Source organism: Phodopus roborovskii, unplaced genomic scaffold (genome assembly GCF_943737965.1).
Source record: "Phodopus roborovskii unplaced genomic scaffold, PHOROB, whole genome shotgun sequence".
NCBI lineage: Eukaryota > Metazoa > Chordata > Mammalia > Rodentia > Cricetidae > Phodopus > Phodopus roborovskii.
Window position 1 is genome coordinate 12824834 of NW_026126407.1, and position 27659 is coordinate 12852492.

The following is a 27659-nucleotide window of genomic DNA, read 5'->3' on the forward strand; positions in this document are numbered from 1 at the left end:
AGAAAAATGTTGTGTTTGTTTTGTTTCTTGAGAGTCACATGCATGCAATCCCTACAGAGGCCGGAAGAGGACATCAGGCCCCTGTACTGGAGTTACAGATGGTTGTGATCCCACATGCTGATGCAGGGAATTGAACTCAGGTCACTGAGCCATCTCTCTGGTACCCATTTTCTTGATTATAAAGTGGAAGAATAAAGAACTTCAGTCTGGGGCCAGGCATGGTGGCTCACATCTTTAATCCCAGCGCTTGGGAGGCAGAGGCAGAGGCAGAGGCAGGCAGATTTCTGTGAATTTGAGGCCAGTCTGGTCTACATAGTGAACCCTGGGACAGCCTGGGACAGCCAAAGCTATCTGTCTCAGAAAAAAGAAAAACAAAAACTGGCCTCTGGGATAAAGGAGTCAGAACTAAGTTCAGTAATATTACATCCTAATCAAAGCAGATGTTAAAATCTCCATGTGCCTCTGTAGGGAGGAGCATGGATTCTCAGTGTCCTTTTCCTGGAGGCCCACACATTTGGGAGTGGGGCTCAGTGTTGGGTGCCATTCTTATCTGCCCTCAGCATGGATTTTATCAGATTAGGCTAGTGACTCCTGTACCTCCAGGAAGGCCCATGCTTCCCTCCCTAGACACTGTTTCCTACAGGTCCCGTTGTCTTCCTTGCACAGCCAGTTTAATGCATTACTTCTCATTACACCATTGCCGGGTCCAGTTGCATCAGAGTCCTACACTGAAAGCCCAGGGAAATCTCCCAGGTCAAAATTCGCAAGCACAATAGCAAATACTAAGGAACTTTTCTGCAAAGACAAATATGTTCTCCCATATTCTAAAAAGTTTATATAAATAGAGTAAAAATGAAATAAAATTTTGGGCTGGGGAGATTGTCTAGATGGTAAAGCAGTCTTTGCAAACCTAAGAAACTGAATTTGATCTCTAAGAACTATGCAAAAATGGAAGGCATGGTGGTATTGTGTGTAATCCCAGAGATGGGGGAGTGGATGCTGGAGGAGGATTCTGGGGTGTGCTGGCCAGCCAGTTCTCACCTAAATGGTAAACTTTAGATCACTGAGAGACTCTGTCTCAAAAGAGATGGGCGGCGTTCCTGAGGGCGACACCTGAGGTTGTCCTCAGGCCTGCGCGCGCGCGCGTGCGCGCACACATACACACACACACATACACAAACACATAAAAATAAAAAAGTAAAATCTCCTTTTACTACAAAGTGAAAAGTGAAATCACACAATGAGTAGACCCTGTCGTGCTTCTGGCATAGACACGGCTCTCTCCCTTAAGGCTTCCTGAGTCCAGAGCAGGAGTCTTCTCCCATCCATGAGTGCTTTTCTCCTTCAGTGTGCTGTGACCTCTCAGCCCTTCCAGTCCACATGGTCCTCCCTCATGGCCTTCACAAGCCAGTCCCGTTCTGACCCCTGCTCAGAGTCGCTGCTGTCACTCCCCTCCATAGCTAGCAGCTTTGAGTAGTTGATCCTCTGCTCTTGGGGCAACCTGGGCTGGGTGGCCAGGAACAAGGCCAGCCAAAGCAGTAGGACCACACAACAGGCTTGGTAGAGCACTGCTATGCCAAAGTGCATTACTACGAAGCCCCCCACAAAGCTGCCTAGGCTACAACCACTCTCATAGAAGTGACCTCGGAACATGGTACTGAGAGACCTCTCCACACCAGAGGTGGCCAGGTCCTGGATGGAGGTCCCCACAGCCCACCACAGAGCCCCACTGCTGATGACACTCAGAATCTGAACAGGGAGGACAGACCACCAGCTCCAGATGAAAGAGTAGTAAAGCAGCTGCAGGGCCAGGCAGCTCAGCCCCAGTCCCAGCATACCCACCCTAGACAGTTTCCTAAGCAACGAAGTTCTGAACGGATGAAAGAGAATTTCTCCTAGTAAGCCGAGAGCCACCGAGAAACCCATCACCAGCTCGCTGCTGCCATGGTCCTTCATGTGCCAGAACAGGAAGTTCTGCACCGTACTGCCAGTGGCTCCTATCCAAAAGACAGTGAAGGCGAGGAGGACGAGGCGGGAGTCACCCCGAATGAGGGACAGTGCTTTGATGGGTTTGTAGCTGGGTCCCTGCTGCTGGTCGATGGGGACAGGAAAAGCAGTGCTCACCGCTAAGGCCAGAGTACTGACCAGTGCGTAGCTGTAGAAATGGATCACGCCCCGAGGACCATTGGTCACGAGGAAGCATTCCAGATGCCCCACCAAGGCTGCGATGCCACATACACCTGCTGACATCCCCAACAATCTCCACATCCACAAGTTCCTGTTCCGGTCAGTGGCGTCTACAAAATCCAGGTATTCGTAAAGACTGTCATCTGCCACCTGCTCCAGAGGGGCTGTCAGCAGTTCCCAGAATGCCACGAACCCCAAGGAGAGAATGAAGGTCCACCGCGGCCCTTTGGAGGAGTGGCCAAGGGCCTGGTCCTCCCCCTGGGCCTTTGACAAGTTGCCTGGACTTCCAAGAGCTGCACTTCCAGGAAGTGTTCCCAGGGTAGTATTGTCCACCTCAAAAGTCCCTTCCTGGGAATTAGCTCTCAACCCAGAAATGACAGGATGGAGAGCTTGGGTAGTGGTCCTGGCTCCTTCAACAGAACCAGCTAAATAGGCCTGCAGACTGCGAAGTATTCGTTCTTGATTTTTACCAGATCCGTTTGGAAAGGCAGACGTATCCAGGGCTCTGGTGTGTCTGCTACCAGGAAGGCTGGGTGCTCCTGCCCAGTGGTTTGGGACTGACCCCTGGGCGGAGGCCATGGTCACAGTCCGTGTGACCGCCAGAGGTAGGACAGTGGTGGCCACTTTGTTGCTTCCATTACAAAAGTGGTTGCCCAGATTTCTGTCCACCGGTGGGACGAGGACCATCAGGAGGCTGGCTCCTGCAGAGCCCAGCAATGAGCCAGTCAGAAACATTCGCCTTCTCTGGTAGCGTTTGGCCAGGAAGGCACAGAAGGGAGTCCAGCAGGCTGCGACCAGATGCTTGGTTCCCATGAGGATGCCCACCCAGGGTGCGGCCACACCCAGATGCCTCAAGTAGAGGGTCAGGAATGGGGTCACACAGGCATCCCGGACCCCGCACACCAAGTGGAAGAGCTTGGCTACCCCCAGTGCCCTGGGGACGTCCCACTGCGGGTTGGGGCTCATGGCTGCGGGATTCCGTCAGACCCGGAAGGGCACAGGACCGAGCTGGACACAGGGCGCGCGAGACTCCATGTCCCGGGGAGGAAGGATCACGGGCTCAGGGTTCTGAGCAACACGGACGGCGTCTCCAGCCCTGGCGTCGCCTCCGGTCGCCTAGCCAACGGCTGCTTCCCCCCCCCCCACGTCCGGCCACTGGCCCGGAAGTGACCCCGCCCCAGGAGTGAGGCCCGGCGGGGCGGAGCCGGCGCACCTGTGGGCCTCAGTGCTGCATCTGCGCCCCACCTGTGAGTAGCGTCCTGTGATCCCCTGGCGCCTTTGGAGCTTGGCATGATAAAAGGTCAGGGCCAGGACAAGGAGAAGGCTGGGAGAAGGTTGGGAGAAGGCTGGGAGAAGGGTGGGGTGAACGACATCCACACACCTCTCGCCCTCAGGTCTGTATTCAGAGGCCCACTGGTCAACGGCCATCCACAGAGTTGGTCCTGTCCATTGTAAGTGAAATCGCAATCCCACCCGGCCATCACCGAGACTCACACCTCCCTTCTGCTTTGCTATTATCAAGTGCACTTTTGTCCATACTCCTTTTATTCACCTTATTGTTTTTCATCAGCACCAAAACTCCCAGGGAGGCAGGTATTTTGGCTCCCAGACCATAGAACTATTTCACCATAAGCAAACAGCTCCTAGAAGAGGTGTGACCTTGGATCATACTACATGTATGTTTGTTTACTCCCCCCCCCCCCCGAGGCATTTCCTATCTCACATGAACAAAGATTCTAGCAGTTCAAATCATTTGGGATTGTGTCATAGGCTTTCCTCCCAAATGAATGGCCAATCATCTAACTACTGATTTAATAATTTATTTTTTTTATTCTCACACCCAGGGCTTTCATGTATGCTCGGCAAGCACACTACCACTGACTTTTCCTTCAAAGCTTCCTCAATAAACCTAATTTGGCTGTGGATTGGAGAGTGCGGGTGTTTGCTGACTGGTATGTATGTATGTGTAGCTGAGTTTGACTCAATAATGGCTTTCACCGTAAGCAGTAGAGAGCTAAGATCCCCAGCACTTTCACTTAACCTTTCTGGCTGACAGACTTATAATGGTTACTTAAAAACTAAGGATTGAGCCGAGCGGTGGTGGCATAAGCCTTTATTCCCAGCACTCAGAAGGCAGAAGCAGACAGATCTTTATGAGTTCAAGGCCAGCCTGGGCTACAGAATGAGTGCCAGAATAGGCTCCAAAGCCACACAAGAGAAACCTTGTCTCAAAAAACCAAAAGATTGCTCGATGGGTATTAGGTGGGTATAGTGATGGTGATGCATGTGTGTGAGTCAACACTTGAGGGCTGGAGGCAGGAGAGCAGAGCTTACCATCAGCCTCAGCTATGTGAGACCTTATTTACAAAACTAAGCAAAAACAAAACAAAACCCCAAATGATCATGGTGTGTGGTTGCTTAGTCACATAATCCCATCATTTGGAGCTGTAAGCAGGAAAATAGGGGTTCAAAAATAGACTTAGTTACATGAGACTCTGTCTGCAAATATAAACCAATAATTAACCACACACACACACACACACACACACACACACACACACACACACCTAATTATTGTCAATGTTCAAACTGGTATGAGGCAGTTCACATCACCTCAGTGCAGAAAAGACAAACTCCCAGCTCAAACTCAAACTCAGTGAGATTGCAATCATTACCAGTTTCAAAACAGAGACTGCCCCCAGCCCCGTCTCCTTCAGCAGTCAGGCGTTACCCTCACTTGCCAGACTCCACACTCTTTCCCACAGCTGCATTCCTTTTTCTTGAGACCCCTTGGACTTGTCTGACTCTGCATACCTGAGAAAACATTCCCTGCTCCCTATGTCCATGGGGGAGCAGAGGCTTTCTGTAAGCCTAGACTGTCTTTGGGCCCGTGTATTAAGCTAATCCCAGAGCCCTACTTAATATCATTCTTGTTTTGCGAATGGGTCGTGGGACTTTGCCCTATTCCTGGGATAATGAGTTCAGAGGTAAAATGCCAGTGCCAACCCCCCCCACCCGTATTGATTTGAATGAGACTGTTCCTTGTACACTCAGATATTTGAACACTTGGTCCTCGGTTGGTGGCACTGTTTGGGGAGGGTTAGCAGGTTTTGCTGGAGGAAGTTTGTCACTGGGTCAAGCTTTGAGAGTTGTTTGTTTGTTTGTTTGAAGACAGGATCTTGTGGCCAGGCAGTGCTGGCCATGCCTTTAATCCCAGTGGTCAGGAGGCAGAGGTAGGGGTATCTCTGCGAGTTCAAGACAGAGATACTCTGTCTCCAAAAATAAATAGATAAATAAATAAATAAATAAGCAAGCAAGCAAGCAAGCAAGCCAGCCCTATTGGGCCCCTTAACTGCCACAGGCATGAGAAACTCTGTGTGTGTGTGTGGGGGGGGGGTGTGGACCAAAAAAACCAAGCTAACTCTGAAAGACCAAAACAAAGAAAGAAACAAACAAAAGACAGGATCTCATTACACACCCCTGGCAGGCCCTCAAACTCTCAATGTAGACCCAGCTGACCTACCGAGACCACCTGCCTCTGCCCCAAGTGCTGGGATTAAAGGCGTGCGCCACCACATATGACATGGAATTTGAGAATGTAAAGCTGTTTCCGGTTTTCTCCCTCTGCTTCATGCTTGTGTTTGAAGGTATGAGCTCTCTGCTTCCTGCTGCCATGGCCAGCTGCCTGTTGCCATTCCTTCTTAACATGATGGACTCATATTCCCCTGGAACCACAAGCAGTAAACTATTTCTTTCTCCGGTAGCTTTTAGGCCACGATGTTTTATCGTCACTCCCACCATCCTCTGGGGCTCAGGCTAGCTGACAGGAGGGAGGGGCTCAAGTCTAACTCCCTGGACTTAGTTGCTTTCTTTCTTGTCCACTCTGCCACTGGGGATGGGCCCAGGACACCACAGCTTTGTTTCTCCTTGATCTTTTGTACCTAAATTTTTTTTTTTCACTTGAAACAGCTTTTTTTTTTGTTTTTTTTTTTTTTTAATTCTTTAATCTCTGGTTTCTCTGAAGCTACCCTGCATTCCTGCCCCTTCAGGGGGAGTCCTGAAGTTCAGAAAGATGAGGTGAAGAAAGAGTAGGGGAACAGACCACGGCAGTGAATATGACACGAAACGACTAAGTGAACGCACTTGGTTACAATAAGCTCTGTCCTCTGACCTCTTTTGCAGTATAAACAGGGTCATGGGGATGCTTGCTGCCAAGCCTGACCACCTGAGTTCTGTTCTAGGACCCATACCATGGAAAGAAAAAACAAATGTCTACAAATTGTTCTCTTACCTACATACATGTACTGTGGCACACCACACTCACACACAGATACACACATACACACACACTCACACATAGACATACACACATTCACGCAGACATACATACACATACACACACATATACTCACACATGCACACACTTAAACATAGACACATACATTCACACACTTACACACAGATATACACACACATACACTCATACATGCACACATACACTTACACACACACACATACAGAAACACTTTAGTGTGCTTTTATTAATGCTGACATTCTCTTCTCTACTGAGACAGACCCACCTCAGCACCAGTGAACCATGTATGGCCTGAGAGCTGGAAAGGATGGTACAGACTCAGCTAAAGAAGGTACAGTTTCTTCTTGAGCAATAACACTGTATAAAAATGGTACCCATCAGCTCTGACCCCCTTTCTATGGTGCTGGAGTCAAACCCAAGGCCTTTCATAAACTAGGCATGTGCTCTACCACTGAACCACCCAGCTATACCAGCAGCCATTTGGACTCCATAGGGAGCTTGAATTGGTGATGAAGACAGTTTGAGAACTGGGAGATGAACATCAACACAAGAATGAAGTTTCTGGAAGAAGCTGGGTTGTGTGTGCTTGTGTTCATTCCACCCCAGCCTTGTCCAGCAATCCATCAGCCTTGGAATGAGTCCTTCTTCATCTCATGCCCCCTTCTTCATCACAATTTAGGCTCTCTCAACTCCCAGGCATTCTCTGGATCCTGGTCCAAGCAGAGCTACCCAGTGAGGCTGTCAGTGTGAGTGATATGGGTGGGTAGGTAGTGTTTCCTTCTTCTTGGGTCTGCTGCCCTTGGATCCTGATCTTCTACTGTCCTGGCAGGCTCACTGGATGATGCCAGAGAATGTGTTGATGGGCATCAGAAGGGGATTGAGCTTGGCCATATTCTTTTCTGCCTCCTGCCCGTGTGAATTGAGGCCCGACATCTTGGATTTCTGGGCCCGTGAACATGGCTCTGGGCAGGGGCTAACCTCAAATCTGCAGTGGGGAGAGACCAGCTTAGAAGACTAACCTCAGGGACCAGATTCTTCCAGCACATTTAAAAGGCAGACCAAATGTTGTAGGGTACAGAGGAGGGATTACAAAGAAGACAGAGGACAACTCAGAGAAGAAGGTCAGCGTACACCAATGTTCTCTGATAGTGGGGGAGATGTTTGGATCTAGGTCACTGTGTCTTTGTGTCTACCTCCCTGGGGAAAACTGCCAAAAGTCACAAAATGAGGGTACAGGTTCCCCAAAAGGGGATCCTTTAAGGAAGGGTCAGTGCCAACAGAAGGGCTGGAACAGGAGGGCTTGCAGGCTGTGTGTGTCCTTAGGAATCCTAGGAACATTTAGCACTAGCCTTAAGTCATAGGGCAGTGGTCTAAAACCTGCCTGGCTACAGATCTGACTCTGGTTAGTACCCTGGGCCAAAGAGAAGAGACTGGGAGTTTAGATTCCCCCCCCCACCCGTGGGGATTGGAATCCTAAGGGTAGAAAGGGTCACTTACCTGACCACATTCCTGAAAGTTCGCCGGCTGTCCTTGTCCAGCCACAGTGTCAGCAGCCTCTGGTCTTGGCTCTGGACTTGGATACTGGATGTCCGGAAGGTGTTTGCCACTGTCTGCATCCGAGAAACAGTTTATGCAAATGTCACCTTTGCTCAGCAGCTAGCTCTGCCAACACTTACTACCTTGGGATCTGGTGTGTTTCTTCCATCTATCCCAAGGGGTCCCTGCTCTTTTCCTGCTGGTGACTGAGCAGTGAGTGTATAAACTGCCTCCACGTTCCCTCGCTCTGGAATGCTCCTTTAGTTATATTCTTGACCTGTTATGCTTCATTATGAATACAAAATAGAACACTGTGGGCAGTGCATGCCCGATTATCAAGTTAGAGTGTCCACATGTATCTTGAGCATCTCCTATGGCAACCAAATTGGGAGGTGGCCCTAGTTCTCAGCATTAAATCATATGCACAGTTCTTTGCCTGGGCCAAACATAACCAGTGTGTCTAGGAAACAGTCAAATAAAACTCTAAGCCAGTGGGGAGCAAGCCCTAGGCATCCTTCTGATTCCAGACACAGGGGACTTCAGAGAGGCTTCCCCATGGAACAGAGAACTCTGGACCCTGGGGTGGCAGGAGGGCCTTGCAGAGTCCCCCACACATCGACAGGAGCTTTTCATTGTATGCAGTCAGCCCCAGTGTGTCAGAAAGCCTCAGCATGTATTTCTCCTAAGTGTTTTCAGCCTGGATGCTTACAAGAATCACAGGAGCGGCAGACAAGGGTGTAAACGCCAGGGGTCAGGGAGAATAGGAACGTGACAGGACAGGTGTTCTCACAGCAGCTGTGGCTGCCTGCACAAGAGCTGCATAAGAGCAAGCCATTCAGCATTCTAGCATGGAAGCAGAAGGGGTTCAGGAGCCCTGTGCTCCTTAAGGTTTGCAACTGGACACAAACTAGAATCCTAGGAAGAGGGAAATCAAGAAAGTGCTGCTGTCAGTTGGCCAATAGGCAACTGTGGGGCATTTTGTTGTTGTTGTTAATGATTGATGTGGGAGGGCCCAGTCCACTGTGGGCAGCTGGTCCTGGGTAGTATAAGAAAGCAGGCTGAGCTGGGGCTGGCCCCCCCACCCTGGTTCTTGCTCAGGTTAAGTCCTTGGCTTCCTGCAATGATGGATAAACTGAAATAAACCCTTTCCTCCCCAGGTTGTTTTTGGTCAGTATTTTATCACAGCAAAAGAAATGCAAATTAGGACATGTTCCCACTCCCAGGAGGAGCTGTGGACAGGTGTGACTTATGGGGGGGTGGAGAGTCAGTCTAATTGAAGGGTGTGACCCCTGGTAGGGGTAGGTCCACAAGTCTCCAGTGGGTGGCCCCACACCCAGGAGAACGGGAGGCAGGGGTGACCTGCTGAGTACAGGACTCAGCCAACTGATTCTGATTGCATGTTCTTTCCCCTGGCACACACAGAGGGCTTCAGGTGTGGCAGGACCCAGACTCACACTCCAGACCACCAGAGGCCATCTCCCAGCCTCCTCCCACACACCAGTTTGCTGCAGTTGCCTCTGGGGTCTACATGCCAAAGCACACCCCCATCTCCTGGGCTGTGGGTTATGAAGACAACATACATCTATCTATAATGCAGCCTTGGGGGGGGGGCAGCTACAGGCTTTGGAAAGGATGTCACGCTGCAAGATGAGAGAGCGGGCAAAACGCCCCTCTTCCCTGTTGGCATTGTCTTTATTTCACGCCCCAAGCATCCTTTCTTCTGTCCTTGTCTTGCAGGTGTCACTCTCAGCTGTCAAGCATCCAACCCAGCCCAAGGCAAGTCCACCAAGCAAGCCCAGGGGCTCTTGCTGTTCCCAGCTGGGAGCACCTCCCCTCCTGCTCACCAAGGACTTCCCCCCTGTGGCTTGGTGTTTACCATCTGATAAAACATGGGGTTTGGGGGAGGTTCCAGGAGAGGAAACACAGCTACTGGAATCTCACTCAGCAGGTCAGCAAGAGATAAAAAAGGGAACTTGCTGTTTTGATTGGCTTGGATAAGCAAAAGCCCCTGGCCAGGTTATTTAATGAGGTCAAATGAGCAGAGGCTGGTAGAAGGAACTGACTTCAAAAGAGAAGTAGCAGTCAAGGGTAACCAGGCCCACCTTAAACACCGAACTGTCCTACTCTAAGGCGGATTGGAGCAATCAGAGCTCTCCAGCTGCGGATAGCTTGCTGCAGAGAAGTGAGCCTTAGGTCAGGGTTGAGATGCTGGAGCTGTGTGCCAGATGCACTGAGTGCTGGAAACCCCAAGATAACCGGTCCCAGAGCCCCAGCCCCCTCTACCATGCCATTTACAGAGCTGCAGTGTTTCCATAGCTGTGTCCCCAGATTCTGGGAGAGCAGAAGGGTGGGGTACCCAGCTCACCAGGGAGTGGGGGTAGGGAAGATTTGAGGCAAAGGGAGGAGTATCAGGACAGTCCCCCCAGGTAGATAGCCCCCCACCCTGAGTCCTCTGTCAGGATGTAGAGGTGAAAAAGATGAGGGACAAGGACAATACACCAAGGCCAAAGGGTGACTTCTAGAGCTCCCAGACAGGAAATTGATATATAAGGTTAAAAAAAGGAAGGAAGGAAGGAAGGAACTGGGAAAATATTTCAAAAACATGAGACAAATAAAAGGATGTTGTCCTCATATAAAACAAGGATATCATGGTGACCGTATGAGTGGGAACATAAACAGGAAACAAAGAAATAAAGATTGTTGGTAAATATGAGAAGAGTCAGCTTCACTAATTTTGAGTGATAGAAATCCAGATTAAAACAATGGACATTTTTATGATCAGATTCCCAAAGATGTAAAAAAGTCAACTAGTGTACTGACAGCCTTCCCAAACTGGTGACTGCACTTGGTAGGAGTGGGACTTGGAGACCAGTGTGGTAAAATGTCCAGATGTGCTGATGGCAGCTCACTAGGGGAGGTTTTCAAAGGCATAGTCATGAGTTTTAGCATCTGTTTAAGCCTAAGTGTGTTCCCTCCAGTATGCTTATAATAGTGAAAGAAGATCATTTAATCTTACAAAAAACATTTCAGTAATCATATAGGTATGTGCAACCATTATGAAATACTATTTACTGACATAAACAAGGTCCCATCAGGACATTTGCACAAATTTTTCATGTATATTAAATATATATGTTATATTTTTTTTAATTTTGATTTCTTGAGACAGGGTTTCTCTATGTATCTTTGGCTGTCCTGGAACTCACTCTGTAGATCAAGCTGGCCTTGAACTCACAGATATCCACCTGCCTCTGCCTCCCGACTGCTGGGATTAAAGGCATATACCACCACACCCGGCTTATTTTATTTTTAAAACAGAGTCTTACTATATACCTTTAGTTGGCCTAAAACTCACTAAGTAGACCAGGCTGGCCTTGAACTCACAGAGATCCATCTGCCTCTGACTCCAGAGTGCTGGTTAAGGCATGCACCACCATTCCCAGACTACTTCCACATATTTTTGAGCAAAAGTATTGCTTTGGACCATTATCCACTGTGTTTATCAATTATATAAAAATATACATAATGAAAAATGAAACAAAGCATTAATACTAAAAAAAAAAAAAAAAAAAAAAGTCACCAGTCATTCTAACCATGCACTGACCTTTTTGACTCAAACAAACTTTTCATCTAGAGATGAAAACATTACCTTGCAATCAAGAAATGGAAGGACTGAAGGGGACCATCGGCTTTGCAACATGGAGGTGACTTTGCTGCAGTGGGGTAAGCCCACACAGCAATAGCCTGGAAGCAAGGGAGTCATGGATACAGGCCTCAGACTCCTACAAGTGTCTTTTTGAATGCTTGACTAGACAGGAGAAAGGAACTGCAGAAGCCAGGGAGAAAACATGGCCAGGGTAGAGTTCCTTGTCTTTTTCTAAGCTGGAGAGGAGACCTGAGCCTGTCTGGGGAGGGAGCTGCAGGGAAGAGGGAGAGGTCACAGGGAGAGAAAGAGAAAGAGACTCCAAGGATCATCAGGAGAGGGACTGAATGACATCAAGGCTCTGGCTGAGCAGGAGTTTGCTGGGGCCTGGTCGGTGTGGGTGCAGGATTTATTTCAGATGATATCGACACACAGCCTGTCTGGTGGGTGGTTCATGTCAGCAAGTGCACAGTTCAGGTGGGACCACGGGGCTCTGTGTGAGGTCAAGTTAAATGTAAGTGAAGTTGAGAGAAGCCATCAGAGGGAGAACACAGGAGAGTCTCATACCTTGATCACTACATATCAAAGCCAAGGGGAGGGGGAGTCTGGTTGCAGGGCAGTGGCTGGGATGACACAGGTGGGCACATGTGGTTGTCAGGGGATGCCTTAGTGCTCAGATGGGCTGTAGATGGAAGGCGGTCAGTGCCTCCTCCTTTCACACACTGACTGGAAGGCCCCACAGCAGGAGTGAAGGGGCACTGGTCAGCTCCCTTTTTCTGAACACCTTCCTCCCTGTGCTCCCTCATGAGCTACCTGTCCCCCTCCCTAGTCCACCCGAACTCACAGTGAACGACCTTCCTGCCAGGTTGGAGGACTTGACAACCTCAGTCACACTGACACGCAGGCACATGCAGCCTGTAGCAGAAGCAGCATTTGGGGAGGTGCAGTGGGAGAACCCTGGAACCAAAGAAATGGGGGAGGGGAATGAGTGAGTGGGGGCTGGAGATTCCGGGCTCCAAGGAGCCCGCCACAATCCCTGTCTTCCCCTTCTGCTTCCTTTGCCCCGCCCAGTGGCACCCCACTTCAGGGTTCCATGTTGGCCCTAACCACACTTCTTTCTTCCTCTCTCTGGAGAAACAACCAAGTTTCTGAACCTCCGGTGATCACCACACCAAACCCCGGGGCTACATATTGAAAAAACAGTCTCATTGTATAGCTTCTGGCTGGCCTGGAACTCAGAGGTCTGCCTGCCTCTGCTTCCCGAGTGCCAGGATCAAAGGTGTGCGCCACCACACTGAACTCTCCTTTCTTAGTAAGGTTTTTTTTTTTTTTTTTTTTTTTTGTTTTGTTTTTGTTTTTTTTTTTTTTTTAAATTCATTCAGTAGTGTTGGGAATTGAATCTGGGACCTCAAATGTACCAGACAAACATTTTATCAGCAAGCCCCATCCATCCCTAGTCCCCACTCTAATCCCACTTCTTTAAAAAAAAAAAAAAAAGTGTATATACATATACAGTGTTCTGTGTGCATATCTACCTGCACACCAGAAGAAGGCACCAGATCTCATGATAGATGGTTGTGAGGCACCATGTGGTTGCTGGGGATTGAACTCAGGACCTCTGGAAGAGCAGCCAGCACTCTTAACCTCTGAGCCATCTCTCCAGCCCCCAATCCACTTCTTTAAAAAAAATATTTATTTTTATGTACAAGTGTTCTGTCTGCACATATGCCTGCATTACAGAAGAGGGCATCAGATCCCATTACACTTGGTGCTAAGCCAAGTAGGCTGGGTTGCTAGGAATTGGACTCAGGACCTCTGGAAGAGCAGCTAGTGCTCTTAACCTCTGAGCCATCTCTCCAGCCCCCAATCCACTTCTTTAGAGAATACACTGTATCAAACAGTCACCATGTGTGACTATCCTTAGGCTGAAACTCCCCCTGCCAACTAAAGATGGTGCTTGGAGGAGTCTGTGCTTCTTGGGTGGCGCTGGTCTCACCTGCTGTGATTGGCTCAGGGTTGGGATATATGTGAGAGTCTTAAGAAGGAAAAAGAAGGGCTACAATACCTCACTGCCTTCTCTCTCTCTCCCCCTCCCACTTTTCTTCTCCGGCAGGGTCTCCTATAGTCCTATCTGGCCTCAACCTTTCTGTGTAACCAAGGATGACCTGACCCAATCCCCTTTCTCCCTCTCCACCCCCTCACCCCCACCATCCTGAGCTTGCTTGGGTTACAAGTGTGTACCACCAGGGCTCACCATGGGCAAAGCTAGCGCGTTTGTAGTTTACTATGTGCACATAAACTAGTGTCTATTACCTGAATTTTCTGTTTAAGAGTATAAAAGTGATACATCACTTGCCCAAAGCTACACAGATAGCAAGCAGCAAAAAAGGGGTTTGGGCTCTGCCTACCCAGCTCTGCCCTGCTCTCCGGGTCTTCACAGCCTCCTCTAGATCATGATCTACTGGCAGAACTACGAGTCTCCTTCATGTGCTAACATACTAGAAGGAAAGAACGTCTTTCTAGAATATGAATGAGTGTCACATGTCACCTAAAAGTTCAATTGCCTGGAAGTGGCCTTATCTGAAAGGGCTATTATTTCTGGAGTTTCTTCTTTTTGTGCCAGATGCCTCCATAAGAACACTGATGCAGGAGGCTAGGCAAGAGTATGCCAAGTTCGAGACCAGCCTGGCCTACATTGCAAGATACCATCTCATTTTAAGACAAATCTGTGGGTATAAAACACTATTTCATTTACTCAGCAAATGTTTATTGAATGCTTGTTTGTTTGTGACAAGGAATCTCGATGAAACCCAGGCTTTGGATTCATAATCTTTCTGCCTCAGTCTCCCAAACACTGGAATTATAGGCCTGGACCACTGTACTAGCTTCCCGAGCAGCTGCTGTATGCCTAGGTATGTTCTAGGTACTGTGGGGAGAGTGAACGGTTATACTTCTGCCTAGGTGAATTTCCTTGTATGCCCGGAAACGATCTCTCCCAGGTTTGTGTGGGCCACTGCCCTGAACTGTGGGATTTAGCAGTTCTCAGAGACACTGTGGGACTGCAGAGAGGAGTGTTCAGTGAGGGTGCCTGGCTCTAAACCACTGCAGAGGTGACCCCGAGGAAGCGATTTTCTTGCTTCTGTTTCCTCTGAGGAAGGAGTTAGGAATACTGATAATATCTATCTCAGAGAGTTCACATGTTCAGAAGTGAGGTCCTGCATCTAACAGGATGCTGTTAGGCTCCTTGGAGGTGTTGCCATCTTTTCATCCTTCCATGGAACCAGGAAGCTCTTGGTGAAAGCTCATGTGCTCTGTCTATATGAGCTGGTTTCTTTACTGGCATTCCATTTCATTCATTCATTTATTTTTATTTTGGAATAATATGCAAAATCCAATTATTTCCCAGCAGAAAGATGCCAGCTCTGTAGGCCTAATTCAGAGTAGAGAGACCTTCTGCTCCCATCCCTAGGTCCCTCTACCTTCCAACTATGGCTGAGATAGTCTGGGTTCTTGGACAGCAGGGAAGAGACCCCCCCCCCCCCCGTCCTCAGCTTCTATCAGCCATCCTGTTTCCTCTGGTCTCCCTGATTGCTCCTCATCCCTCACATCTCTTCACTCTGCATCCTCAGCTCCTCACCTTCAGTGTCACCAGCTGGAAGGGCCTTCAGGACCAGCCCGGTGGCCCTCAGAGAAACAGTGACTTCTCGGGGCCTGTGGCTAAGCAGGGCCTGGGGATTGGAATTGAGGAGTAAAGAGGGGGTCCTGAGGACATGCCCTCCCCCACATCATCAAGCTCACTTCTCTCTGCCCTGGGAGTCTCCCTGGGGTGTACAGCTACCAATACGGGGACCGTGGGCAGAGGCTTGGATGTTCCTAGCCCCTAAGGATCCTATACAACTCCTAGATGGGTAGCTCATAAGGAAGAAGTTTTTGAGCAAGAAACCAGCTTCCTTTCCTTTTTTTTTTTAAAGACAAGGTCTCACTGTGTAGTCCTAACTGGCCTCAAGCTCACAGATTTCCACCTGGCTGTGCTTCCCAAATGCTAGGCTTAACTACATGTATAGTGATGCCCACCCAACTGTTTAATTCCTTAGAGAACATTGCCTGTCTGTGTGTAAGGTCAACTTCACCCCTACTCTATCCTTGCAGAATGTTCTGGAGTCTGAAAGAGTCTGAGGCTATCTTGAAGAAAGGGGCGGGGCTTCTTTTGGCTCTGTCTACAACACCCATATCCCAGAGGCTGGCTTTCATTCGCTATGTGGCCTGGGTCCCAGTTGACTACGCCGATGACACTGACCTTCTGGTAGCACACAGACAGCTCAGCTCCTGTGCCCTCAGCTGCCCCTTTCCTTCGTGGAGAAGAGCCCTCTGAGGAGAGATAAGAGGAGGTCATAAGGGGAGATCCCCTCCCCTGTGTCACTGAGGCATAGCTGCTGGATGGAGAGGTAGCACCTTGGGAAGACTGCCTTTCAGCCTGGGAGTGCTCTGAGGTAGAGGTAAGTGTGGGCCTGGCATTCAGCAGAGAGGCCCATGATACATCAGGGCGACCTGACATCTGGTGAGGGGCAAGAGAGTGAGTATGGGGTAAGCTGAGCCAGGCTGAGCTCTGGGGAAGGGTGGACAGAAACTCACCTTTGGGGGACTTGGAGTCTTGGATCTTCACCTTCAGCTCAGTGAGGAAAATGTCCTCTGTAGGGTCATGACTCAGGTTGGTGAAGATCTAGAGACAAGAAGGGGCAAGGAGGGAGAGGGAGGGGGATTTAGAAAAAGGTTCTGAGCTACACAGAGCGACGGCCACATCAGTCCTGACCTTTCCAGCAATGTAAGCTGGAAATAGATGCCCCCAGTCCTAAGCCGATTTGAAAAGTTCTTGTCACTTGCATCTGAGTCCTCCCCGAAACCAAAGCACGGAGAGGAAGAATCAGGAGATACTGATTCTGGTCAGACCTTTTTTTTGTTTTGATAGGTAAAAACCTATCTTTTACCATATACTTGTAAAAGCTCCAGCTACACAGGAGGAGCAAGGTCAGCCGAGCAACTGTACAGTGTGGTGAGTGTAGTGCCTAACAACTCACACTCTAACTAAAAGCTATAAGGAGGTTGTGAGTGTTTGTTCCATGAACTGTAAGGGGGAAGTGATGTGCACTTGAACTAGCCCAATTAACATAGTTTCACAATGTGTACATATCATAAAAAGACAGGTTACAACCGCATGTGTAACCAGGGGATGGAAGACAGTCCACAGCAACCTGTGCCTGACTCCAAACCCAAGTGTAACCAGGGGATGGAAGACAGTCCACAGCAACCAAGCCCTGACTCCAAACCCAAGTGTAACCAGGGGATGGAAGACAGTCCACAGCAACCAAGCCCTGACTCCAAACCCAAGTGTAACCAGGGGATGGAAGACAGTCCAGAGCAACCTACCCCTGACTCCCAATCTTCTGCTTGAATTTGAGATCTTTGAAGTTAATAATGAATTTGTTGGTCCAGACAAAATGAAGACAAAGTTGTTAGAGCAGCCAGGAACTGAATTTCAGCCTAGTGACCGGTATCTCCCCAGAGCCAGAGGATTTACATGGTGGTGAACAGGGTCCTGCAGGCTGGCATGGCATCCTGGGAACCCCAGGGGAAAAACTTACCTTAACCTTGTAGAGCTGGAAATAGATGGGTTGGGTGCCCATGCGAACATAGTAAGTGATTACATCCAGGATAAAGGGGTCCACAGTCTGGGACATGTCAAAGCAGGGAGGCTGTGAGGAACAAGGGCAGTGTGTTCAGCAGCCACTCACCTCCAGGCTGCTAGAGGAGGCACCATTGTCTCCAAAACCGCCACACTCCCTGTGATGACCAAATCTGGCTAATCCTTCAACAAGCTCCTGGCCATCTGGTTTTTACTTCCAACCAAAATGTAAACCACTTTTTTTTTTTTTTTTTTCCAAGACAGGGTTTCTCTGTGTAGCCTTGACTGTCCTGACTCACTCTGTAGACCAGGCTGGCCTCTGCCTGCTGAGTCTTGGGATTAAAGGCGTGTGCCATCATCGCCAAGCTACAGATGAGACTCCATCTCCTCAGGCGAGCTGGTTAATTTCGTGTGGGTAGACTTAGTGAGCAGTGAGGCAGTGTGCTAGCCGCTTGAGGATGTAAGCGATGAAGAAACCAACCATACAGAAGTTTAGGCTTGGATTGGATACACACTATCTAGAAACCTGGGGCAAAACTTTTCAAGGCCTGAGTAATCTTGAAGGGAGAAATAAGAGGATAAACTACATGATGAGATGATGTCCCTTTTGACTCTGGCCACTCCTGAATCTGTTAGTAAACTCACTAATAAACCAAGTGTGATTGCATGTGCCTGTAATCCCTGCTCATTGAGTGGCTGAGGAAGAAGAATGTTGAGTTCAACTACACAGTGAGGCTCTGTCTCAAAATAAATACAGCAGTGGAAGTTCCTCGTTGCTGGGAATGTGGCTTGCTTAGCCCCATGACAGTAAAGAGAATGATCTTCAGGTGCACAGACTAGAATATCTATATAACATGGGACACAGGCTGAGTGCCCCGTACCAGAAATGCTTGGGGTCCAGGGGTCTTTCTAACTCCACGACTTTTACCCATCAGATTTTGAAATATTTATATGTAGATGATGAGATATCAAATTATTTAATCTCATATGCACCTCATCCTCTAAGCCTAAAGACAATTCCACACATTTTTGGTGTGCCTGTGTTTTGACCATGATCTACCACATGAGGACAAGTGTGGAATTTCCCCCTTGTAGCATCATGATTTTGCTCACAAATTCGTGTGTTAGAGCATTTCGAGCTTTGACTTTCCAGGTTAGGACTGCTCAAGCTGTGACATCAGAGTTGGCAAGAGGCTCAGATTTGTTTTAAGCATTGCGTGTCTGACCCCAAATCCCACTGACCCCAACGTATGGATCACTGAAATGTTCCTTCAAAAAGGTCATGCTTGGTCAGGCATGGTGGTACACACCTTTACTCCCAATGTTCAAGAGGCAGAGGTAGGTGAATTTCTATGAGTTCAAGGCCAGCCTCATCACTTTGTGAGTTCCAGGTCAGACAGGGCTACACAATGAAACCCTGTCTCAATGTCCCACCCCCAGATATTATGCTGATAATACATCATTGCCCACGGTGTCTCCTGGTCTTTCACATTGGAAAGGCCAAACAACTGATTAATTATAAGAGAGAGCAGAAGGAGAAATCAAGACGAGTAATTTGATAAATAAAATCTATAAATCAGTAGCTTCCTGCTATATTGGCAATATAGTCTTTCTAACTGGAATGAGAAAAAGATGCTCTCACCATGACAAGAAAAGCACTACAAGATGTGAGGAGTAAACTGAGCAAGAAATGGGTAAAAGCTGTACAAGAAAACTGCACAATCCCCATAGAATAATAGCAAACTCTTATGAAATTGTATTATGCCCCCAGAGAGGGACACATAATATTTGGAAGAGGCTGATTCTTTCTCTTTAATCAAAGCGCCAATAGATTTAAAAAAAAAACAAAATCAGATCCGGTGAGATGGCTCAGTGATTAAGTGCACTTGCTGTTTCTTTTGGAGACCAGAGATAGGTTCCCAGCATCTCTGTAGGAAGCTCACAACTGGCTGTAACTTGAACTCCAGAGAATCTGATGCCCTCTTCTGGCCTCCACAGGTACCTGCACACATGTGTGCATGCATATATACACAAAAAATTTTAAAAATATTTAATATAGATTAATTTAAAAAAATAACATGCAAATTCTAAAGTTTATCAGGAAAGATGAACTGGTATAGTCTAAAAAGTTCTGTAAAAGAAAAATAATGCTGTAGGCTTACTCTTCCAGATATCAAAATAGAATCATATTTATTTATACAGAACTGCATAAATCCATGAAAACACAGGTCTCCAGAAATATCATCACACAGATATAAGAGCTCAGTCAGGGCTATAAGCAGAACATTAAATGGATGAGGTGCGATGGTTTATACAACTAACCATCTGGGATGACCAGCTAAATCTTTGGAAAAAGCAGAATTACACGCACACTTCAGATAAAAGATGAAAGTTATTTTTGTGGGGACTTGTTATTTAAATATAAAAATCCAGACTGTAACAGTGTTTGAGTATTTCAATCCCAGGCCTTAAGAGGTTAAGACTCAGGCCTGATGAGATGGCCTAGGGGCAAAGTGAGTAGTACAAGCCTGGAGACCCAAGTTTGATTCCCAGAAGCCATGTAAAGTTACAAAGTTGTCCTCTGACCTCCACATGAGGTATGTATGACCCCATCCCCCAAACACACATACACAGACAAGAGGAGGAGGAGGGGGGGGAGGAAGAAGACACTTTCAAAGGCAGAAGTCACAAAGAATAAAAGTTCTAACAACAGAAAACATTAAACTGTAACTAAAACACCTGATGGGAAAATGACAAAGTGTGAAAACAAACCTAACTGGGGTCTCCTTCTGACTCTACCTTCTTCCTCATCGGAGCTTTTAGAACTTCTCCATCTCCATTCATCCGATCACACTCCTCCCACGCTCTCCCCGTCCCTCCCTGCCCTTCCCACTGTTCCTACCATCTCGGCCAGCTTGAGGATGGCAGGACACAGGGTGTTGACAGTGCTTTCATACCACGGGTCTGCTTGACCCAGGAAGGAAGCGAGCTCTCCCAGCTCAGGCTTTCCGGATACCTCTGGATCCTGGGGATTTGGGGAATAAGGGGTCAGACACACCTCTCAGGCCCTCCCCTCCAAGTCTGGGTGCCCCGATACCAAACAAAGCCCAGTGTTCTGTGGCCGTGATCAAGTCTCCTAACCTCTCGGGCTCGGTTTCTCTACTGTGGGAAACACACACCAGTGTTCTTTATCATAAACTCGAGTGGAAGAGTTTTTGCCGAGGGTCACTTGCCGTGACGCTGCAAAAACTCTGTTGACCTTTAAAGGTCAGGTTCTTGCTCTGGGTAAGGATGAGCATGGATTCATTCCCCTCCCCAACCCACCACCAACACCGACGAACTATGGTCATCTGCCCCAAACTGTCTCTCCTGTGGAGGGAGAACGAGAGGGAAGGGAAAGTCTCTCATAAGCTGAAAACAAAGAATTTCAGTACAGCTAACAAGAACTGTGAAGATAATAGATTATCTAAGGAGAAAATATTCCCTTTTCTAAAAAAGTACCTCAAGCAAAGATGTTAAAGTAACAAATGGGCATGCTTGCTTAGGGAGGAATGGGTGTGGCTTTGAGTTTTAGCTGCATCTGTGCCTGTGTTGAGTGCGTCTCTCAACTCTCAACTCTGCCTCTGAACTGAGCAGCTTGGAAAGCCAGCTTAGTGTCTCGCGTACTACAGGAAATTCTCTGAAGGATAAATAAAACCACTCGGAATTTTTTTCTTACTTTTTAAAACTTTGTGTAATTGTTTGCTTCATGTTTAAAACAACACCCTCTGAGCAAGAAAGCAACACCAATACTGACGTGGTTAGGGCGGGTGATGGTCTTGAGAAGCCTGAACCTAAGCCCCCGCGGTATGTGACAACCTTTAGTTCTCACTCTCTTAAAGCACGCACCTTCTCATCTCTACCTAATAAACTCACTATTCCTGTTTCACTCAGGCTCATCCTGTGGTGTCGACAGGGTCTGGCTCCACACAGTGGAGGTCCCCAAGGGGGAAGTGCCTCAGTTTACTGATCAGCACTGATAATCAGTTACAACGACAAGAGGGAGCCCAGCAGAGGGGAGGCTGCTGTGGCAAAACCTGTGTCTTAGCTTCTGATCTGGAAGACCCCTCCAAGCCTCTCTTAGCTCCACATTCCAAGGTTCTGGTCCCCTGAGCCAGGCTGCCAGTGGTCCCTACCCCTCCCTCTGTTCTCTGACGAGACCTCTGCTCCTGACCCTCCCCTGTCCGGTCACCTGAGGCGTCAGCACAGGGATGTAGTAGAGCTGCAGGCTGAGTCTAGGAGTGAGGCAGAACTTCTTGGTTTCCCGTTTCCTGGCAACAGGCAGTAAGGTAGAGTGACCTCAGGGTTGGGTGATGGCATCAAATAGTCTCATTTGCCGTTATCATGTATTGACTTTGGGAAACTTATACTATCTTTATGAGCCTCTGTTTACCCATTCATGAAATGGGAACAGTTGTCATTTCCTGTCAAGCTGAAGGATGGGCACTGGGCCCCGGCCTTTCCTCCTGTCCCTCTAATACCTGTTTGGATCTTTTACAAGCTCATTCCAGACCCACCCATATTCCTGACAACCCCAATCCCTCCTCAGGGCCCTACCTGAGTCTGTAGTAAGCCTGGGCCAAGCGTCCGAGCATCCTATCATCTCCCAGCACGAGCACGCGGGCTGTGTGCACCCTGGAGACGCCAGGCAGCAGCTCCCCGTCCCCGCTGGGCCTGCCAGTCCTCCGATGCAACCCTGGGGGCCCATCCCAGCTGCCAGGCATGGAGAAGGCAGGGGGCCCCACCCGCTTCTTGATGCCCCCCCTGCGCTGTAGTGCAGCCCGCTCCATCTCAGAGCTGCTGGGTTCCGGGAGCTCGTCACTTCCCAAAGGAAGGTCTCGCTCAATCCCACTGTCGGTGGACACTCGGGCCAAGTCCCAGTCTGTCCTAAATCCTTGTAGATCCAAGGCCTCCAAGTCAGTACTGAGGCGCAGCTGGGAGTGTGGACGAAGGAAGAGCACCAGTTCCTTCCCTGAGACATGAGAACAGGGGGGCGTCAGGACGGCAAGAACAACTGAAGTTGACAGGACCACTCCCCAGAAATCTGGGACCCCTGTTTCTCAAACACTGTCCCCTGAACAGAAGCCCCATGGGACACTCCACAAAGGGCAGCAGTCTTGTGGTCAACAACGGTCCAGGGTTCTAAGCACTCCTGCTTCCTTCCACTGAGGCTGACCAGTAAACACATTCCTTTTTCTCTCTCTGTCTCTCTGAAACAGGTTCTCTCTGTGCAGCCCTCGCATTCCTAGAACTCACCATGTAGACCAAGATGGCCTGAACTCAGGAGATCTGCCTGCCATTGCCTCCTGAGTAGAGGGATTAAAGGCTTGCACCACCACACCCAGCCAATCAGTGAATGGATTAAAAGCTCAGAGAACCCCAGCATTAAAGAAACCAGTTTAGCCCAGAACCTCCCACATTTAGCAGACCCTCCTGGAACCCTCCCAACTTCCTACTTCCTGTAGCTTCCACTGGAACACAGATTCAAGACCACCAGCCCCAGAGAAGAGTTGTATGTCTTTCTAGCCCATTTCTAGGTCCAGAACGTATCTAACATGACCCAGCATTCAAAAGGAAGTGTCAAGACCCAGTCACCCAGCCTAGTACTTCCTACCATCATTGGTGTCCTTGTCCTCACTCTCTAGAAGAGCCAGGAAGATTAGAATAGGACACAAGAGTAGAGGGAAATGTCTGCTCTGTAAGGATCCTCCAGGTCTGGGTACCATAAGGGGTTCTGCTTGCCTCCCTTGCGGGGACATCGATGGCATTAACATGAGCATGACCAATGGCTAATGCACTGGGCTATTCCGAACTGGAGAAGTGAAGCTCTTTGTCCAGACACGTCAAACGACTCAGAGAACAAAACTTGGACAGACAGGAGCCCAGACAGTGGACACACAGACACACACCACTGCTCTCAGCCATTTCTATGGGAGCTCAGAGGCTCAGGCACATACAGAGCTGCTCCTGGTCCGTCCACAGGTGGAAGGTGATGTAGGGGCTGGGCAGGGGGATGCTTGCTGGTCCATCTTGGAGAAGGTCACCTGGAGAAAGGAGCAGACTGTGGGGACTGTGGTGAGGAGGGCTGTAGGAAAAATTTTAAAAAGCCTAGGGAGACTGAGGGGAGGGATGTCAACACAGGGCTACCCTGCCCACTTTCTCCAGCTTTAGTGTACCAAAACTTTAGCTACCAAGTTCAAGCTTTCCTGTGCTCTGCTATGGTTTCTAGCCAGTTTCCCTTGCACTTTGTAACTGTTATGGCAAAAGAAGCTACATTTTTTTAAAATTCTAATTTAAAAATTCATTTTATGTAGCAATCACAGTACCCCCTCCTTCCCTTCCTCCTTCTCCCCCTCCCACCTACCCCCACCCCACCATCTGCTCCTCAGAAAGGGTAGGGCCTCCCTACCTGGCACTTTCAGTTGAGGCTGGACCAAGCCCCCCTCCCCCATCAAGGTTGAGCAAGGCATCCCACCATAGGGAACGGGCTCCAAAAAGCCAGCTCATGCACAAGGTATAGATCCTGGTTTCACTGCCAGGGCCCCCACAATCAGACCAAGCCATACAACTGTTGCCCACATGCAGAGGGCCTAGTCCAGTCCCGTGCAGGTTCCCAGCTGTTGGTCTAGAGTCCATGAGCTCCCATGAGCTTGGGTCAGCTGTCTCTTTGGATTTCCCCCATCATGATCTTGACTCCCTTCCACCTCCCTTGCTCAAATTATCACCCCTCTCTCTTTTCTACCCGACTCCTGGAGTGTGGCCTGGTGCTTGGCTGTGGATCTCTGCATCTGAAAAAAACCTCCATTTTATGCTAGGCATCCATCTTGGTACCCATCAGCTATTGTCTCTGACTCTAGTCCCAGTAACCCGGACTCAGTGGCCCCTACCCAAAAATGTACAGCTGTGACTATCTACTTGTTATGGCGTGACTGGCTGCTTTTGTTGGTGTTCTGCTTCAGTAATTTGCAGATACCCAAAGATTGTTTTGAGTTATGTTAATCATTTAACTTGGCAGAACAGAACAGTTTTTACTTGCCTGCATGGATATGGAAGGTCTTCCTGTGGTTTTCCCCTTTAAAAGTCCTTCCCCACACCCCTCCTTCACGGCAATGTCAAGTTTGTCTCAGAGACTGTTGGTCCTGATAGCAGGTAATCAATCAGCCTTTTAACTATAATTGGATTGAGTCTATGGTCTTTCCCCAGGGGTCACAAACTCCATAACAGTAACTACTATGGCGCACTCAGTAACCACATGCTCTGACACACGAAGGCTGACACCTTCCACGGAAGCTCTGAGTGACTGGACACACACCAGAATCGTCCCACCACAATCAGGACCCACACGTGCTAGGTTGTTGAAGCCCACTTAGGGAACATGCTCCTGCAGGGTTTGGCTTTGCTTTATCAACGTTCAAATAGAAAGGAGGTGTGCAGAGTACAAATGGACCCAAGGGATAAGTAATTCAGACATCTAGTACTTCCCATTCTGTGGAGGTGTTCTGGGGATCAAATCTGTTGATCTGTTGGTAATACTATGCCAGAACAAGACTCAAATCCCAGCTCTGACACTCACTAGCTGAGTGACAGTCTGCAGATAGATAGATATTTTCATCTTTTTTTTTTTTTTTCTTCTTCTTCTTTTTCTTTCTTTCAGACAGGGTTTCTCTGTATTGCTTTGGAGCCTGTCATAGAACTAAATCTGTAGACAAGGCTGGTCTCTAACTCTCAGAGATCCACCTGCCTCTGCCTCTGCCTCTGCCTCCCGAGTGCTGGGATCAAAGGCGTGCGCCACCAACGCCAGGCTTTAATCTCTTTCTAAATCATGTCATAGATTTAAATACATGTTAAATGTTTAGAGCAGCTAATGTGATAAAGCAGGACACTTTGCAGGTGTGGGTTATCATGATCCTATTACCAATTGCTTAGTCGTCCCCCATCCCCCACCCCCCAACACGCTAAGCTCTTCTCAGTACCCAGGATATTGGGATCTCTGGTGTCTGCTCCTTCTGAAATCTCATTCTGTCTAACCTAGCTCTTTGGCGCCCTCTGTGGTCAGCAGTCCCTTGGCCAGTCCCCACTGGTCCCTGCTTACCCACGAAGCGCCTTCTTGTGGCTGCTGGGCCTAGCAGCGAGCAGTAAATCTCCTCTAGTCTCTCCAGGTGTCCCAGCCGGCTGGGACTGTCCTCACTAGCCACTTGCTCTATGGCAGCCACTACGGCGTGGAAATAGTATTCCAGGACCCGACGGGAGCTGGCCTGCGAGGAAGTACATCAGAGCCTGAGTTCTATTAACCATCCTATCCATCAACCCACCTATCCCACACCTATGTCAAATCAGGCAGGACCACCAACAGCCTAACATGGCACTACTACCCTTAGGCTCCTAGGGGCTGGGCAGGAGCTGCCTGGTGAAAGATTTGGGATTCCACATCCAGAGCCTGGGTTTCTGCCGAGCTATGGCTGTGGACCTTTGCTGCCTGTGGGTAGGTAGTAGGGATCCTCTCTGGCTTTCATACCCTATGATGGGGAGAGTGTTATGAAGAATCCACCAAAATAAAGGATTCAAGTTGTGGGGTTGAGACTGGACAATTCCAGATGGAAAACAAGAACAGATGATCAATGCTCTGATGCACTTTGATGGGCAGAGCCAGGTCTGAATAATGGGACTGAGGGAAGAAAACAAAAATCGCTGACATCCTCCCCACTTCCTGAACCTGGGTTAGGAGGAGACAACTGAAGCCTCCCTCTGGGCTCCTGGTTCCTCCTGCTGCAGCAGTCCTAGGCTTCTCCTCAAGCCTCTGCATCTTGAGCCTGCATCCAATCCAGTCTTGCCCAGCTTTCCCTGCTACCCACAGAAGGTCACTCGTAATGGCACAGGTCCTCCCATTGCCACATCTGCAGGAAGTTCAGCCCCTGGTGCCTGCTCTCAGCCAGAAGGATGTACTGGGCTGAGGCTGAATCATTGGATGGTGGTGGAGTAAGTGTTGGGAACAGCCCACATGCCCCACTACAGGAGTCAGGCATCGGCTGATGTAACAGCAACTGCATACCATGTATCGTTAGAAGGACATGTCTCCCAAGGAATATGTTTGCAGAGGCCATGCTTCTAATGTCATGGGAAGAATGTACATTATATGAAGCAGTTGTAGAGTTCAGTAGCTCCATGTGTGTTGAAAAGGAATGGGGGGGGGGAGGCAGTGGACAAGGGTTCAGACTTTAACTCAGCTTCCTTGTTTCTGTGTGAGCATGAGTAGATGACCGTTTTCTCTGTGCCTTAGTTTCCCATCTATAAAGTTAGATGGTAACAGCATTTCACAGTGCTGTAGGAGAACTTCAAACTGTGATCAAGTTTAGCAGTGTCTGGACCAACAATCAGCTGATGAACTTGCTATTAAATCATCAGTGTCATCATTTCCTTAATAGGAATATTCAATTCAACCAAATATTCATTTCTGTTATTTCAAAGTGGAGAGGTTTCGAGCGATTTTTATTTTTAACCTTCAAGGGGTTTGTCTGTATTTTTCATATTTCCTTTAATAAACATGTATGAATTGTTGAATCGTCGGGGGAAAGGGTGGCAGGGACCAGAAGCAGGAAGAGTCCGGGGAGTGACTATGGCGAAGGCAGGGCCGGAGAGGTGGGGGTATGGGGGTGTTTGATTACCTGCAGCTTCCTGTTCAGAGCCCCTGTGTGGCAGGCATCCCCCAGAGCTGCCTGCAGGGCGTGGGAGACCACATGGCGCATGCAGGCCTCAGGTGTCTGCTGCTCCTGGGCTGCCTCAATCTCCAGCAGCAAGGCGCTGCACACGGACGGAGAAACCAGCTCAGGGTCCACAAACAGGAACACTCTGGGGGCAAAGATTGGAATGGAGGTCCCCCAAAAGCTTGGATGGACACCCCCATTATATAAGACCTTCGGTAACAAAAGCAGTTTCTAGTAGTTACTTCCCCTAAAAAAGGGAAGCTTCCCGTTCAGAAGCCTCTAAGTGGGGCAACAGCCAGGAGAAGGCAGGCAGGCAGGAGTCTCATAGCCCTTTCAGAGGGGCAGCTGCAGCTCCCGCACCCAAAGGGTCCCATGTGGAGGAACAGGTTAAGTCCTTCATCCAGGGACACTCCAGCCCGAGTTCTGTTTTGTGGTCCTCAGTGTCCTGGTCCAGTGCTCATCACCCTCTGGGGAGACCTTAAACCTCTCCTAGTACTGGAGCAAGGACCCACATAAAATTAATCTTTGCTCATCACCCCATCACCCCAGGAAACGGAC

General features: G+C 48.8%; 2 protein-coding genes across 6 annotated transcripts in view; both read right to left on the minus strand.

The window, feature by feature from the left end:
* Positions 1-1184: 1184 nt before the first annotated feature.
* Mfsd6l (major facilitator superfamily domain containing 6 like) lies at positions 1185-3255 on the minus strand. Its single transcript, XM_051180335.1, has one exon. The coding sequence runs from the start codon at positions 3151-3153 to the stop codon at positions 1363-1365; it is 1791 nt and encodes a 596-aa protein (XP_051036292.1). The 5' UTR covers positions 3154-3255; the 3' UTR covers positions 1185-1362.
* Positions 3256-6708: 3453 nt separating this feature from the next.
* Positions 6709-27659, minus strand: part of Pik3r6 (phosphoinositide-3-kinase regulatory subunit 6) — a 32331-nt gene continuing 11380 nt past the window's right edge. For all 5 annotated transcript variants that reach the window (XM_051180340.1, XM_051180339.1, XM_051180338.1 and 2 more), the window contains 13 exons: positions 27063-27246; positions 25493-25655; positions 23358-23444; positions 21958-22372; positions 21593-21671; positions 20264-20386; positions 17321-17431; positions 16314-16401; positions 15979-16049; positions 15319-15409; positions 12526-12638; positions 8000-8112; positions 6709-7487 (listed from right to left, as the gene is read on the minus strand). In XM_051180340.1, the coding sequence (XP_051036297.1) occupies positions 7334-7487; positions 8000-8112; positions 12526-12638; positions 15319-15409; positions 15979-16049; positions 16314-16401; positions 17321-17431; positions 20264-20386; positions 21593-21671; positions 21958-22372; positions 23358-23444; positions 25493-25655; positions 27063-27246 (1792 nt within the window). In that variant the 3' untranslated portion in view covers positions 6709-7333. The remainder of the gene's footprint in view (positions 7488-7999; positions 8113-12525; positions 12639-15318; positions 15410-15978; positions 16050-16313; positions 16402-17320; positions 17432-20263; positions 20387-21592; positions 21672-21957; positions 22373-23357; positions 23445-25492; positions 25656-27062; positions 27247-27659) is intronic.